The following is a 15,966-nucleotide window of genomic DNA, read 5'->3' as shown; positions in this document are numbered from 1 at the left end:
AAAGAACTGGTCGTTGGATTGCTAGAAAGGCAAATAAAACCCCCTGTTTAACTGCAAAAGACCTTCAGAAAGATTGAGCAGACCCTGGAGTGGTGGTGCACGGTTCTACTATGCAGCGACACCTGAACAAATATGACCTTCATGGGAGAGTCATCAGAAGAAAACCGTTCCTGCGTCCGAGCCACAAAATTCAGCGTCTGAAGTTTGCAAATGAACATCTAAATAAGCCTGATGCATTTTGGAAACGAGTCCTGTGGACTGATGAAATCAAAATAGAACTTTTTGGCCACAATGTGCAAAGGTATGTTTGGAGAAAAAAGGGTGCCAAATTCCAGGAAAAGAACACCTCTCCAACTCTGAAGCATGGGTGTGGATCGATCATGCTTTGGGGTCGTGTCGCAGCCAGTGGCACAGGGCACATTTCATTGGTCGAGGGAAGCATGGATTTGAATAAATACCAGCAAACTCTGGAAGCAAACATCACACCATCTGTAAAAAAGTTGAAGTTAAAAAGAGGACGGGTCCTACAATAAGACGATGATCCAAAACACACCTCAAAATCTACAATGGAATACCTCAAGAGGCCCAAGCTGAAGGTTTAGCCCTGGCCCTCACAGTCCCCTGACCTAAACATCATTGAAAATCTGTGGATAGATCTCAAAAGAGCAGTGCATGCAAGACGGCCCAGGAAACTTGTAGAACTGGAAGCCTTTTGCAAGGACGAATGTGTGAAAATCCCCCAGGTAAGAACTGAAAGATTATTAGCTGGCTACAAAAAGTGTTTACAAGCCGTGATACTTGCCAAAGGGGATGTTAGTAGGTACTAACCATGTCAGGTGCCCAAACTTTTGCTTCAGGTCCTTTTCATGTTTTGGTATTTTACGCCTGTAATCGATGGAAATAAAAATGTAATCTTAGGCCACACCAATTCGATTAGTTGGTTCTCGGAATTGCCGCTTGAAGAAAATGAAAAAAAATATAAAATCGAAATCGACTGCAGGTTGAGGTCACGTGACGTCGAAAACCAATCAAATCGCCCCTTTCACTTTAGATAAAGACTTGTGGAAGAAACATGCCTGTGGAGGGGAATCCTGCAAAGCCTGGGTTTGTGATTGTTAGGATATTCAGTGAACAGAAGCGTAAAATCTTTGACAGGTGTGTTGAAATTCAAGAGGGGGGAAACTTTGCGCAGTTGTACTCAAGATGCCATGAGCTTGTTACCCTGCGATGTGCCAACTTGGACAACAACTCTGTGGAGGTGGGTTTGATTTATATATTTCTTTGATTGATGTGAGGGGCAAACACAAAATCATTTTTGAAGTATTTAGCGATCAGAAGTAGGGATGGCGAAAACTAAAAAAAATCTTGGCCGACCACCGAGCCTCATTAGCCGGTTAAAGTCGGTTAACCTATGAGTTTAAAATTCTAGAATTGGAATTATTACAGGGATGCAAACGGCGCGCCTTTTGGCGGATGGTGCCCTCTCCACGGCTGAATCGCGCAGATCCGACCTTCCTTTCCCAAGGGGGGGCGTTGGAGCATCCGACCACAACTTCATCAAAGCAAATTCTGCATATAAGCAAATGCCGCCACAGTCCACGAAACACAGGAAGTACAAGCACGAGAAGAAAACAGCAAATCAGAAAGCCGCGCACCCACGCTCGCGCTGAAGCCGCGCAAAATTTAATGTGCGCATTCTGATCTACTGATTGCGCAGCCCCCCGATCCACTGCCCTCCTTTCACACCCCCCACGCCTCATGGACTGCAACGGCACCCGCCTATTTAGTAATTTTAATACAGAATCCACCTTGAAATTACAATCAGACACTCCAACGCCCCCCCCCCCCCCAAAAAAATGGATCTGCGCGATTAAAAAAAAAAAAGTCGGCATCTGCGCCTTTAGTTTGTGTGGAGAGAGATGATCGGCAATAACATGCATTGTTGCCTACAGACCGAAACATACTTTCAGAATGCGCTGGCCAAGGCAGGACTAAACTCCATGTGCCTTCTAATCATAATTAAAAAAAAACAGAATAGTAATTTGTAAGCTAAAAAGCCTGTGTCTACACTTCTCTCACCGAGTGGCAGCTGGGCGGGACATGACTGAATGGGTGTTTCTGATTTGTCAGCTGTCTTTAACTGGGGCGGGACATGACTGAATGGGTGTTTCTGATTTGTCAGCTGTCTTTAACTGGGGCGGGACATGACTGAATGGGTGTTTCTGATTTGTCAGCTGTCTGCTCCAAAATCGGCAGCTTCAAAATGATTGATTTTTTTTTTTTTTTTTTTAACCGACAACCAAAAAAAATTAACCGGTTGATTCGGTCAACCACCGGTCAAACAGTCATCGGTTAACATCCCTAATCAGAAGTAGCCTACTCCTGGTTAAATCTTTTTTTCTGTGCATTGTAGATGTTCACTTGACTGTAATTCAATGGTTTATTTAGCCGATCTGTTTACTGGTTTGCCTGATAAGACGTGCAGCCAGAGCCCTTAACGCATACGGGTGGAAATAAGATAAGCTATTAAAAGAGCCATATGAAATGCATAACAATAATGTTTTGTTTCTCTATTATGAAAGCTCTCTATTTCTACCACTAATTTTACCATCAGAGCATTTTTATTTTTTTTAATTAGCGCGCTCACTTCATATTTTTCCTGAAAAAATCCGAGAACCAACTAATTAAGTTGGTGTGGCCTTGCGGAAAATATTAAAGAAATGTGTTGTCTTTACTTTTACGCCTTTTGGTGATCAGTTCATCTTCTACTCACTTGACTATTCACGGTAACAGACATTTTCAGCAAGGGTGCCCAAACTTTTGCATGCCACTGTAAATATCTCGTTTCTACAGATGAATAATGAGCAACTAACGAGATCAGTGACAAGAAAACTAACCAGCAACTAATGTGACAGAACGGCTACCTTTTACCTTTTAATCAGGGGTGATAGCGTTCCGGCGCCGCGCCGGATTTCCGGCGTACCGTGGCTGGGGGGAAAAAAAAAAAATCTAGTTCGCCCATTGTCCTGTGTCATTCTGAGATGCGCAGATAGACAGTAAAGGGAATTCCGAATTCCCTTTACTGTCTATCTGCGCATCTCAGAATGACAATGGGCGAACTAGATTTTTTTTTTTCCCCCAGCCACGGTACGCCGGAAATCCGGCGCGGCGCCGGAACGCTATCACCCCTGTTTAATTCATGATTTGGGTTCCGGTCAGCTGAGGTTTTGTTTCTCGCGTGTTCCCCTTTAAACTTGTGTGTGTGTGTGTGTGTGTGTTAGGTGTTTGGGAAAGGGAACACGGTTTTCTGGATCGTCTTCTCAGTGCTGCACATTGTGTTCACTTTGTTGCTCAGCACTCAACTCTACTACATGGGCCGCTGGAGGCTGGGTGAGTGTGTATACACACACACACACACACACACACACATGCGTGTACACACTTGTACATATGAGCAAAAACACATTTGGGGTTTTTTTTGGTGCGTGTGTGTTTTCAGATACGGGTATCTTGCGCAGGATACTTCATGTGATTTACACAGACTGTATCCGTCAGTGCAGCGGCCCCATGTACATGGTGAGTCTCTCACACACACCTTCCTGACTTCCTGTCTCTCTCACACACCATGTACAGTGAGAAGTGTGTAACGTGGTTACTGTTTTTTAAGGATCGGATGGTGCTACTTGTGATGGGCAACATTGTGAACTGGTCTTTGTAAGTACACACACATACATACATACATACATACACATATATATATATATATATATATATATATATATATATATATATATATATACTACTCAGTTCCCCATGTAGATGGCTGTACACTACCGTTCAAAAGTTTGGGGTCGCTTTGAAATGTCCTTATTTTTGAAAGAAAAGCACTGTTCTTTTCAATGAAGATCACTTTAAACTAATCAGAAATCCACTCTATACATTGCTAATGTGCTAAATGACTATTCTAGCTGCAAATGTCTGGTTTTTGGTGCAATATCTCCATAGGTGTATAGACCTCTTGCAGTCACGTGACCGGAAAGTGCACAGCCGCCATCTTGTCGGTAAAAAACACCGCTGAATACTGCTGCACTCGTGTACAGAATGGATCAATTTCAACCGACGGACTACACGGCTCATTTTTCTAATGAACAGATAACTAGATATATGTCTAAAATAAACGACCTACGGATTAGTGACCCTTATGGCTTACCGGATGGAGTTTTCACGACCGTGTCAGTGGATATGGAACTGCCAGAGGTGGAATACCCAGATGTGTACAGTATAATTACCTCATTAACTTTCCCTCACTGTTCAGTGGTGAAGCACTGCGTGCTTATAAATCTCTGGACAGTTATCTTTACAGAAATTCAGGATTTGTCAGCGACTCAGATGTGGCATCTTGTAAACAAGAAAATAACAATCCTCATTGGACGGGTAAGTCACTTAAGTATTGAGTATAGCACTGACCAGCCGATTATAGAATAGAATAAGGTAATTCTGGCTGTAATTCCAAATCGTCCGTCTTGTTTACATGGATCTGGCGTTGGAGAGGTAGAGGCTTAGCAGTGGAGATTTGAGTGGCTGTTTTCTGAGCTTAGTCAACAGGCCGGCTCTGCCTGCAGCCTCGCTTTTGCTTCCGCTCCCGGCGCCGCCTCCTTCGCTTTGCTTCTGATAACAATCCACGGAGACCCCGCTGGTCTCGCTATCTCGTCCGGAATGTTGTGCATGCGATGGAAATCGCTACAAACCGTCATTTTCTGCTGGAAACCAATGTCCAGTAAGTCCATACGGTTGTAGTGGATATTGAAGTCTGGTACAGACGAACAACACGCAAAAATACCCACAAAAAACATAAAAACTATGCACAGGTAGGGAGAGCTTGTAGCCACAGCTGTTGTAGTAGAATTGTATATAGTAGGGTTTTCCAGAAGAAAAGGTAGAAGCAGAAGTAGAAGGCGGAAATATGGCGTTTGACCGACAAAATGGCGTCTGTCACAATCTGGATCGGCTGTGACGTCACATGCAAGTGCTCCATAGAGGCCCATTTCCAGCAACTCTCACTCCAGTGTTCTAATGGTACAATGTGTTTGCTCATTGCCTCAGAAGGCTAATGGATGATTAGAAAATCCTTGTACAATCATGTTAGCACAGCTGAAAACAGTTGAGCTCTTTAGAGAAGCTATAAAACTGACCTTCCTTTGAGCAGATTGAGTTTCTGGAGCATCACATTTGTGGGGTCGATTAAATGCTCAAAATGGCCAGAAAAATGTCTCGACTATATTTTCTATTCATTTTACAACTTATGGTGGGAAATAAAAGTGTGACTTTTCATGGAAAACACTAAATTGTCTGGGTGACCCCAAACTTTTGAACGGTAGTGTGTATATATATATGTGTGTGTGTGTGTGTGTGTGTAGGGCTGCATACGGTCTCATCAAAAAGCCAAATGACTTTGCTTCGTACCTGCTGGCCATCGCCATCTGTAACCTGCTGCTGTACTTCGCCTTCTACATTATCATGAAGGTACACACACCTCACACATTCTGGATATTACATGTGGAATAGTAGCTTTGACCGCGCGCCGCTGCGTTTGTATGGGAGAACAGCGTGGTTTTGTTTGACCTTTAAAAGTGTTTACATAAAACTAGTGTCAATGCAAGAATAAATAACATATCGATGGAATATATTGCTAATTTTGTGCAGCGCTGTGATGAGCTTAGTGTTTGGTTTTTTTAACTGGCGAGCGCTGCCATTTTGGGTTTTTTAGTGATATTCGTCAGCGGTCCCTGTGTTTTTTGTTTTACTGCTTCCAGCTCACTCGCTCGAAACTCATGATTCCCACCTAGTGGTCGAATCTCTCATCGGCTCACTTAGAAATTTTGTATCCTTCCTAAGGCGACTCATTTTAGATTTTTCGGATCACGGATCCGCCGACGGCCGTTAAATATTACTGCTAGAAAAATAAAAAGTCTGTGCGTATTTTTATTTTAACTGCCGAAACGTACAAAAAGAAATGTAAAAAAAAAAAAAGTCACACACTAGGTCATATTTCTTTAAGTAAAAAGTATTAGAATCGCAAATACAAACGACAACGTGTGTTGTATATATCCACTTCAGCCGAGTCCGAAAACGAAACTATTTACGACATTGAGTATTCACTTGAATGTTTTTATGGTATTTACGAGCGCTTTGCGACAGTGTCAACCTCGTGCTGACCGTGGCTGACGCTGACAGCATGGATTCCGAGCTATCGCCTCAACTGTACATAAGCATGAAGTGTGGTAAAGAAAAGTTCACTGTCTCACTAACCAAAACGTGGGCGATTTCGTCTCTCAAGCGTTGAAAGTAAACAATGAAAAGATCAAAACGATCTTTGGTTCTCAGAAAGAAGGCGGTGATGTAACGAGCGCGATGCCAAATATGCCTGCCATAACGTTAGTTCGCGATTTTGGCTGCAAGTATGTGAGTGTGGAATTAGAAGAGGATGGTGCCGCAGAGAGTCCTATCGAATCAAGTAGCACGAACGCATCAGCCTTCGATGTGCTCATGAGCTCAACGGTCATATGACCACATACCTTCAGAGAAGTAAGTACTGGAATGCTAGTCCGGGTTATAAACTTATACACAAGAACACACACTAATATATATGTACCGTATTTTCCAGCCTATACGTCGCTCCGGAGTTTAAGTCGCATCAGCCAAAAAATGCATTATGAAGACGAAAAAAACGTATATACGTCGCACCGGACTACAAGTCGCACTTTTTTGAAGGGTGATTGTATCCGATAAGCGGCGCGTGGTTACTGCGCGACTGCATTGCTTATTTAATAAACGAACAGCTGAGCAGTGATGACGCGCCCTTTGCCCTGTAAGTAGCCTAGTCTGATTATTTTAAATATCTACTACTATCTTTAATACTATCACTATCGTTATTACTAATAGCCTATATTATTATTATTATTATAACTAATATTAGTAGCCTATTACTGATTTTTTTACTGATTACTGATTAAACTGATATTACTCAGTTTGCTTTTAGATTATTTTTACCGGTAGGGCTTATTATCGCCCCATGGCTCTTTCATCTGTTATTAAAGCTGTAGTCATCATCGAGGAGAGTCATTCTTCATTTTTGTCGAATTTTATTTCATCAAATCAGAGGTCATGTAGGCTATAGGTATATCATCTCCAAAGACAGGTACGGTAGTAAAAACAACCGTCTAGTGAAAAAAAACAACAACAATTATTCAGACCATTAACACCATAACATCAGAGACGAAGAATAAAGTTCATCTTGGAAGGAGAGTTATTTTTAAAAATGCAAAACTAAATCATTTATAATAGCCCAGAGAAAAACTGGCTGAATATGTACCGTAACATCAAGTTGTTCAACAGCCTATAGGCCTAAAATCAGGGCTTAATTTGAGCCGGAACATGACGGAACAAGATCCGGAACCTCCGTCGTCGGATCCGGCAGCTATTTTCATTTCATTCGGTGTTCCGGCAGCTATTTAAATGGATCAGATCACCTCCGTGACCATCACAAAGGGAAAAAAAAATCAAACAATAAATTAAATGAATAAGTAAAAATGTGTTTAGTGTTCGGTTTTGATATCTGTTGTTGATTTCTCTCCTATGACATCCACAAAATCTATGCGAAAGGAGAGGAGGGAGGGACATGGGGTGTATACTTCCGCTCAATAGAACACCGGGTTTTTTGTAGCCGTTAGCTTGCGCTGTGGAAAAAATGGCAAAAAAACAAGAAAGCTTACTAAAATTTTTAAAATGAATTCTCCAACTTGTTTTGTAAACCCTTTATTTCTTAACTATTACTTGAATTGATTGTTTGCTGGCACTGCTTTTAATGAGCAGGAGAAAAACAGGGAGGGCTCGGAACATGACCGCATGTCGGAATCGAACCCGGGTCCCCGGATTTATGGTATGGCGCCTTACCCACCTGAGCCACATACCCTACTTAAATCCTTAAAATGAGTCATTTAACTCATGTCTTGTGTGATCTGATCTCCAATGGTGAAGTAAACCGGTTGTGATATGAGTACAGTCTGTTATTTTAGAAGATAAATTTAATATATAATTTAATATATAGCCTAATAAAAAATATCACGACATATTACTGTCTGTAACTGTTCGTCACTAAAGCGGTTTCTAAGCTCATAATGTCTATTATTTTTTTTTTTACACACTCAATAAGCGCGTGTGCGTAAGCCACCCCCCGCCTTTTTTTTTTTTTTGAGTCACCGGACCCACCCACCTCCTGCGTTCCGGGACCTCCCACTTCACAAATTAAGCACTGCCTAAAATCACTACATAACTTATTTAAATAACTATAGGCCTATCATTAATAATAAAACACAGGTCAATCAAGTTTATCAAGCTGATGATTTCACTCCAAATCAGCAAATCCATTGAATTCCTCATCCTCGGTGTCGCTTCTGAACAACTCTGCCAACTCCAGCGGCAGACGAAGCGCCGTTTCCTCTTCTTCGGCGTGGCTGTCATCAGACTCAGCATCGGCTCCAGTTATTCCGCAGTGAAAAAAAAAAAAAAAAATATATATATATATATATATATACACACGTTGCACCGGAGTATAAGTCGCATGGCCAGCTGAACCATGAAAAAAAAGTGCGACTTATAGTCTGAAAAATACGGTATGTATGTAAAGTGTGTCTCTTGAATTTAAATTATTTTAGCATCTTAATCCGACATTGAAATTTTGCCATGCAAAAAAAAAAAATGGACAAGGACATTATTTCGACCGACGTCATCAAAAATATGTTGAAAAAATCCATGAACCTAAAGATAAAAAATGGGTGGCCTAAAAAACGAGAAGGTGTATAGATATCAGTGATAGTGTTTTGAAGAGAATGAACAAAAGCTTGATCCTCTTAGACTCAGCACATTCGAGCACCACCGGCATTAGCCACATTTGGTGTCCACAATTTAAAGCGAACATAGCTGATAAATTCTGGCTTTTATGTTTAAACACAAAGGACGGACCAATTTCATTGATCTCATCTCATTTTCTTCCGCTTATCCGGGGCCGGGTCGCGGAGGCAGCAGTCTGAGCATGGAAGCCCAAACTTCCCTCTCCCCAGACACCTCGGCCAGCTCCTCGGGAAGAACACCGAGGCGTTCCTAGCCAGCCGAGAGACATAGTCCAGACCCTCCAGGATTTCGCCATGTTGCGATTTGCAACTTCAACGCAAATTCAACCAATCCCCTTAACGTTCCTGCAAATTTGACCAATCGTTGGCGTCGTCTTGAGGTGACATCGACAAACTACCTTCCGCCTTACTTCCGTGTATACGTTCAAGAGAAGCAGCATGCGCGCAGTGTTGCCAGATTGGGCGGTTTTAAGTGCATTTTGGCGGATTTTGAACATATTTTGGGCTGCAAAACGTCAGCAGTATCTGTCAACATTGCGTGTGCGAGTCAGTGTTTATATAGGCTTAAATTCTGTTACTGAAAGTGTGTTATGTTTACAGTGAAGGACTGTGCGCACTTTACATTATTTTTTTACTTAATACAAGAAATTAATGGATGCCAACATTTTTGCCAAAATGGTATTTTATTTTCCATTGTTTAGGCAGCTTCAGCATCATACTGTGAGATTCTGTTCAAATTGTTTTTTTTCCTTCTATGAAGCCTGAGCCATTTATTTTATTAGTTTATAATTATTGTTTAATTTAGTCTTCAGGAGAGACTGCCTGCACACAGTACTAGTATTAATAGTTTTTTTTTTCTTACATGAAAGCTGAGGCATTTATATTATATTTTAAGGTAACTTCATGTTGTGCTGTGAGGTTCTCTGCACTTTAACTTTTGAACCAACAGGTGCATTTGGATAAGTAAAGCCTATTTTTCTGCATTTTTGTAGTCCTGCTAATCTTTTATACTGATAAAGATGTTTATAGGACCATTTCTCAGTAATAACTTATCACTCAATTTTAATCACAAAAAGAGAAAATCGCAACAATTTCTTGCAACTTTCACTTCCTCCCGCAATGTAATCGCAACAAAAACCTAAAAAAACACCGCAACTTTCATCGCAATTTATTGGAAATCCTCCCGCAACGATCACAAAAAAGGCCCACGAAATCCTGGGGGGACTGATGGGTCTTCCCCGGGGGGACATGTCTGGAACACCTCCACAGGGAGGTGTCCAGGAGGCATCCGAAAGAGATGCCCGAGCCACCTCAGCTGATTCCTCTCGATCTTGTTGTTTGGGTCATTACCCAAAGCTCATTGATGTTACTTTTAAACCTTCTAGGCGCATAATTGTGATTTACAAGAAGAAGCATTTATCTGTAATTCTTACCCCAATACTCAATTCCTAAATCTCTTTTGGTGGATTAATTTCCGATTGAGTTTTTTTTCTCATGAATGGAAAATGGTTGCTGGTTTGTGACCAGGGCAACAGACACAAATGGAACTCTTATAAAACACTGGATTTTCAAATGTTCATAACTTTTTGTTTTTTTAGACATATTTACAGAATTAAACAAACTTTTTCAGTTCATGTGCTTTAATTTGATACGTTGCACAACACTGACAGCTACTTTAAAAAATGGCCTGGCATTGCGAGGAATAGTTTGCTAAGTAGGTTTAGGTTCCAGTTTCATGGACTTGCTTCTCTAACGCATTCCTCTCTGTGTTTTAGCTGCGGAGTGGCGAACGGATCCAGTGTTTGCCGCTGGTCTGTATTCTCTTCACGGCCATCATTTGGGGCTTTGCTCTTTTCTTTTTCTTTCAAGGACTCAGCACCTGGCAGGTGAGACTCGCACACGATAATAACTCCACATGTCTTAAGGGGTGTTCACGCGGCACATATTTGCATCGATGCTGCACCGATGTATTTTGTTGCGATATATCTTACACCGGTGTAAATTTTGTGGAGCGTTCACACGTCACAACCCTGCTTACTAGAGAGAAGCGTGTTCGCACCGGTGCAGCCCCACTTGCGTTCACATGGCAGTTTTTGCGACCGTGCTATATGATAGTAATAATACGGAAATGAAATATGCGCATGTGTGAAAATGTACTTCCTTTTCCCGGTTGTCATGGCATCACCAAGCGCCGGGAAAACAACGTGGATGAATGAAGACACCAGTGTTGCCAGATACTGCTGACGTTTTCCAGCCCAAAATATCTTCAAAACCGCCCAATCTGGCAACACTGGAAGACACGCAGTTCTGTTGTTGTTGATATTCGCCATTTTGGAAGCGCAAATTATGCAATGCCGGTATGTAATCAACTCTCGTCACGCGTAGCGAGTCTACCCCTGTAGCGTTCAGACGTCCCATTTTATATCGGTGCTGCCCTGCAAACTAGCATTTACTCCGGAATAAATTTCTTAAACCCCCTCCCGAGCAGGGTTAGATTTGCACCGGTTTAAGCAGCTTTCAGGGGCGACACCGGTATAACTTTGTACCGTATGAACGCTCTACCGGGGCAGCCCCGGTGCTACACCGGAGTAAAAGTAGCCGTGTGAACACCTCTTTACTGTATCTTTTTTTTTTTTTTAAATTATATTTAACCCTCGTGTTCTGTCTGTGTGTAGAAAACGCCAGCGGAGTCCCGTGAGCACAATCGCAACTGCATCCTTCTCTCATTCTTCGACGATCATGACATCTGGCACTTCTTGTCTTCGATCGCCATGTTCGGCTCTTTCTTGGTGCGACACAGGGTTTGAATTTAACTTGGACTGAGGTTTAGGGCAGTCTCTGTTTGTTTTATATGCAGCTTTCTGTGCAATTTAGTCTTTCTTTAACCCTTTGCAGTTAAAACTGATTCAGCTATTTTTCAATTTATGTTCAGGTTCTGCTGACGATGGACGATGACCTGGACACGGTTCAGCGAGACAAAATCTATGTCTTCTAGCACCTGCTCAATCATAGAAATGCACGTTCGTCGCCTGATAGCAAGTGTCAGACAAATGGGGGCGGGGTCCCTATGGGACATCGGACTTGCCAATCAAATCTGCCCCGTGATCACAGCGCGGGCCGAGGTTCAGTGGCTCAGAGCAAAGTGATTAAACCTGCCAAGCAAACAGCAATGCATTTACACTGCTGGTGTTTTCACTGTATGCTGAGTGTGTGTCCACGTGCGAGTGTGTGTGTGTGTGCGTCCTGTTAACCTGTGGCCTTCTGTGTTTTTGATCTTTGGTCCTGTGGAATGGATTGACTGTAGCTCACTGTAACTGAGTACACTTTTTTTAAGGATGATGATTCATGATGCCGTTTATCGACTTTATAATGTCTGTAACAAACAAAAAAAAGGGGGTATTTAATGAGAAATGGTTACTGAATAAAGTATTTGTAAATTTTTCAATAGTCTGATTGGTACAATAGTCTTGCCTTATTTACTTGCATGGAGTCTCGGTCCATCCCACAGCAATTAGCCGACCGTTATAATTTTATTTCTTGAGACGCGTACGTTAATTCTGTGAAACAAGCACCTCCTGACCAATCGAAACACACCCCACACGTTTCAGCCTTGTTTTCTGCAAAGCACTACCAATTTATTCAGCTGGTACAAAAATAACACGAAACAGGAATATTTGGACACTGGTTTTGTTTATATTTTTAAAAAAAAAATTGTAAACACACTGTTAAGAGAATTTAAAAATAAATGCTAAATCCAGGACGTTAACGTGTCCCTGAGATTGTCATAAAAAAAAAAAAAAAAGTGTTGGCAGGCAAAACAAACCTCGCCCGGTAGCACATGAAGGAAGATATCGCGAAAAACCGAGTTTGACCTTGCATGTGAACATACTTGGCCAGTAAACGTGGTTCTGCTGCTCAGAACACGCCATACTGCGCGATTGTTACATTCTTACAGCATGAGGACGCGGCGACCACCGCCTCTATATGAACCGGTAGTACAGTGGTCCCAAAATGTATAGGAAAAATTTTTTTACCAAAACATTCCGACCACCCTACCATTTTTTTACATAGGCTAAAAGAAGGCAACAAGCAAAATTTCAGGAAAATTGGTTAATATTTAGAGGTGCCACACGAGGTTGCAAATCAGGTTAAGCCATTAACATTAGTTGGTGCGTAGACTTGCAGAGAAGATCTCAAACCCCCAAAAAGTCACAGTTCTAGAGGGAATATGCCACTTCTATGAAAAAGAAGAGGCAGGAAGAGTTTATAGACTGATAGAAGGTTAACTTTCATGCACTAAGGGCTTCTTAAACAATGAGCACTGATCGTTAGGGCTGTAACGATACACCCAACTCACGATTCGATTCGTATCGCGATTTTTGACCCACGATTCGATACGCCCACGGTTTTTTTTTTTAAAGTAGTAAATTTGACTTATTAACATTTACTTACTTACATTAACTATTTAATAACAGATAATTCAGACCACTGCAGAGAATGAGTAATATGTATGCAAAAATGAACAAATGTATATCCAAAGACTGTTTTATTTCTCAAAATAATACTGTTGAGCCGGAAGCTCTGGTTTTTCGGTTCTGAAAAAGTCATTTTTCCAAATCGTGTAAATCTGTTAAGATTTTTTTTTGGGGGGGGGGGCTCTCTCACTGTCTCACTCTCATAGGGCCAATGATTTTCTGTGATCGCGGAAAACAGATGGAAATTACGGAATTTTTATGGTGAAACGTTGCTCGCGTGTCAAACTGTAACTGCCGCAGAAGGCTTCCGCCCAAGCAGACATGCCTTCAGTGTTGCCAGATATTGCTAACGTTTTCCACCCCAAAATATGTTCAAAAGCACCTAAACCCACCCAATCTGGCAACACTGCATGCCTTTCCGGTCAAGTGATTGTGATTGGCTTGTGGCACACCTAGCCAGCCAATGAGCTGCTTGTTTACAGATTCGCTCCCCGCGTTGCAACCAGAATGGCGACCGCTTAAAAGAAATGAATGCTCTGCCAGTGGCGAGTGTGGACGTTGCGTGACTCGCAGAAGATTGTCGCAGGTCGGCGAAAAAGCGACTTACTAATAGATATAAAAAGTAAAGTATTCATAAATTGAAGTTTGGAAGCGCCTCTGTTTTTGGGCTGAGGAGAAGTTTGAAAGGGTGTACCGCGATTCTGCCTTCTTGTATCACAATACGGATCGTGGCTCTGCGTATCGCGATTTCGATTTCAATACGCATATTGTTACAGCCCTACTGATCGTAATATGCTGATGAAGTTGTGAATGTTTTTCAGATGGCTAGCAACAGTAATACAAGTAGCACCGGTGGTGCAAAGCACAAAACCAGAAAGGACAATTATGTTTGGTTAATTGGTCCCACTTCCAAGGAACTGTCTGGGAGAAAGCTTCCTTCTGCTAGGGAAGTCCTTAGTGTGTTCTTTTATCTCCACAAGATACCAGAATACCGAAGGGTTTAGGAAATCACAGACAAGTAATAGCTATTGTTACTTTGAACACAGGAAGTTATATTACTGCATTGTTTGTATTAATATGAAACAGTTAATAAGCCACATTATTTTATATTGTGTCTTGAGTGAAAACTTTGTTCAATCTTAACCAAATTTTGCACAATAACTTCTTTTAGGCAATGTAAAAAAAAAAAAGGTAAGGTGGTCGTAACAAAATCCTAAAAAAAAAAAATTTGGGGACCACCCTAACCGGTAGCCACAAAAACCTTGACCAGATGACCTCCAAAATGTTGGCGGTTCTATTTGAGACCAAGGCCCAATTATCCTGAAAGTTTAACGAAGATTGGTCCAGCCGTTTTCCTGTAATATCGTTAACAAAAGAAACCCTGCTGAGAACAATACCTTGCCCCATTTACTCCATAGCGGGCGAGGTAATTAACGGATAACGCAGTACCTGAATATTTCGTGACATTTCTGCTGTAGGACAGGATGGTCTTTTTAAAATGATCTTCAGTCCAAGCATATCTGTGAAGATACTCAGTCGTCTGTGGTTGGTAGAAGAGAGCAACTGGACTTGCTTGAAAAGTCTTGAAGACGTTTCGCCTCTCGTCTGAAAGGCATCCTCAGTTCTGTCTGACTAATAGGGAGTATCAAGTATTTATCCTCTCATGGATCATCATAGAATCCGAATCAGAATGCTGATGGCTGCATTGTAGGTGCCTGATAGATGTCATAGACACCCACCTCTGTTCAGTGATGGTCGTTCCATCACTGAACAGAGGTGGGTCGTTTTTGGACGAGAGGCAAAACGTCTTCAAGACTTTTCAAGCAAGTCCAGTTGCTCTCTTCTACCAACCACAGATCTTCAGTCCAAGGTTCTTGTTTCTGGGCCAGCGAGCTGTCTCGAACATCTGTCGGTCTGACTGCGTGTTCGAAATCGCAGCACGCTTCTACCCTTAACTTCTTGTGCGAATGAAATCGTCCGATTAGTTGATACGGAGTTCGTAGAATAAAAATGGCTCTTACCTGAGGAAGACCTTTACTTTATTCATATCTCTCTCTCTCTCTCTCTCTCACACACAAAATATTCTGTGCTTCACGAACCTCGATAGTGTTGTCATTTTTTGCTTTTAAAAGCCTGCCTGTGCAAAATTAACAGTGAAACGCACCAATCCCGGATTCCCCCCCCCACCCGGCCCGGCCCGGCCCGGCCCGAATTCAGTAATGGTGCACTCTGATCTGATTATTTTCGTCCAGGCTGAGTTGGACCAAACCGTTTGTAGATGGGGGATCCTGGTAGCGTGTGAACAGAGGTCTGGGATACAGTTAAAGAGAACAGACAAATGCATGCGCTGCTGTGTAGACACGCAATAATGTTCCAAAAAGTTATCAATATCTCATCTCATTATCTCTAGCCGCTTTATCCTGTTCTACAGGGTCGCAGGCGAGCTGGAGCCTCTCCCAGCTGGCTACGGGCGAAAGGCGGGGTACACCCTGGACAAGTCGCCAGGTCATCACAGGGCTGACACATAGACACAGACAACCATTCACACTCACATTCACACCTACGGTCAATTTAGAGTCACC

The 15,966-nt window shown here is 42.1% G+C and overlaps 2 protein-coding genes across 8 annotated transcripts in view; one reads left to right on the top strand and one right to left on the bottom strand.

Annotated features, from left to right (window-relative positions):
* Positions 1-12,359, top strand: part of sidt2 (SID1 transmembrane family, member 2) — a 51,207-nt gene extending 38,848 nt beyond the window's left edge. For all 4 annotated transcript variants that reach the window (XM_060943382.1, XM_060943381.1, XM_060943380.1 and 1 more), the window contains 7 exons: positions 3,282-3,390; positions 3,500-3,576; positions 3,668-3,714; positions 5,418-5,523; positions 10,685-10,795; positions 11,585-11,698; positions 11,842-12,359. In XM_060943382.1, coding sequence (XP_060799365.1) covers positions 3,282-3,390; positions 3,500-3,576; positions 3,668-3,714; positions 5,418-5,523; positions 10,685-10,795; positions 11,585-11,698; positions 11,842-11,904 — 627 coding nt within the window. In that variant the 3' untranslated portion in view covers positions 11,905-12,359. The remainder of the gene's footprint in view (positions 1-3,281; positions 3,391-3,499; positions 3,577-3,667; positions 3,715-5,417; positions 5,524-10,684; positions 10,796-11,584; positions 11,699-11,841) is intronic.
* Positions 11,841-15,966, bottom strand: part of LOC132900970 (centrosomal protein of 164 kDa-like) — a 79,322-nt gene continuing 75,196 nt past the window's right edge. For all 4 annotated transcript variants that reach the window (XM_060943375.1, XM_060943377.1, XM_060943376.1 and 1 more), the window contains one exon: positions 11,841-15,694. In XM_060943375.1, the coding sequence (XP_060799358.1) occupies positions 15,598-15,694 (97 nt within the window). In that variant the 3' untranslated portion in view covers positions 11,841-15,597. The remainder of the gene's footprint in view (positions 15,695-15,966) is intronic.

The sequence above is a fragment of the Neoarius graeffei genome, chromosome 16, assembly GCF_027579695.1.
Source record: "Neoarius graeffei isolate fNeoGra1 chromosome 16, fNeoGra1.pri, whole genome shotgun sequence".
Classification (NCBI taxonomy): Eukaryota; Metazoa; Chordata; class Actinopteri; order Siluriformes; family Ariidae; genus Neoarius; species Neoarius graeffei.
The sequence above is the reverse complement of the archived record's forward strand: the minus strand, read 5'-3'. Positions and strand labels throughout refer to the sequence as shown.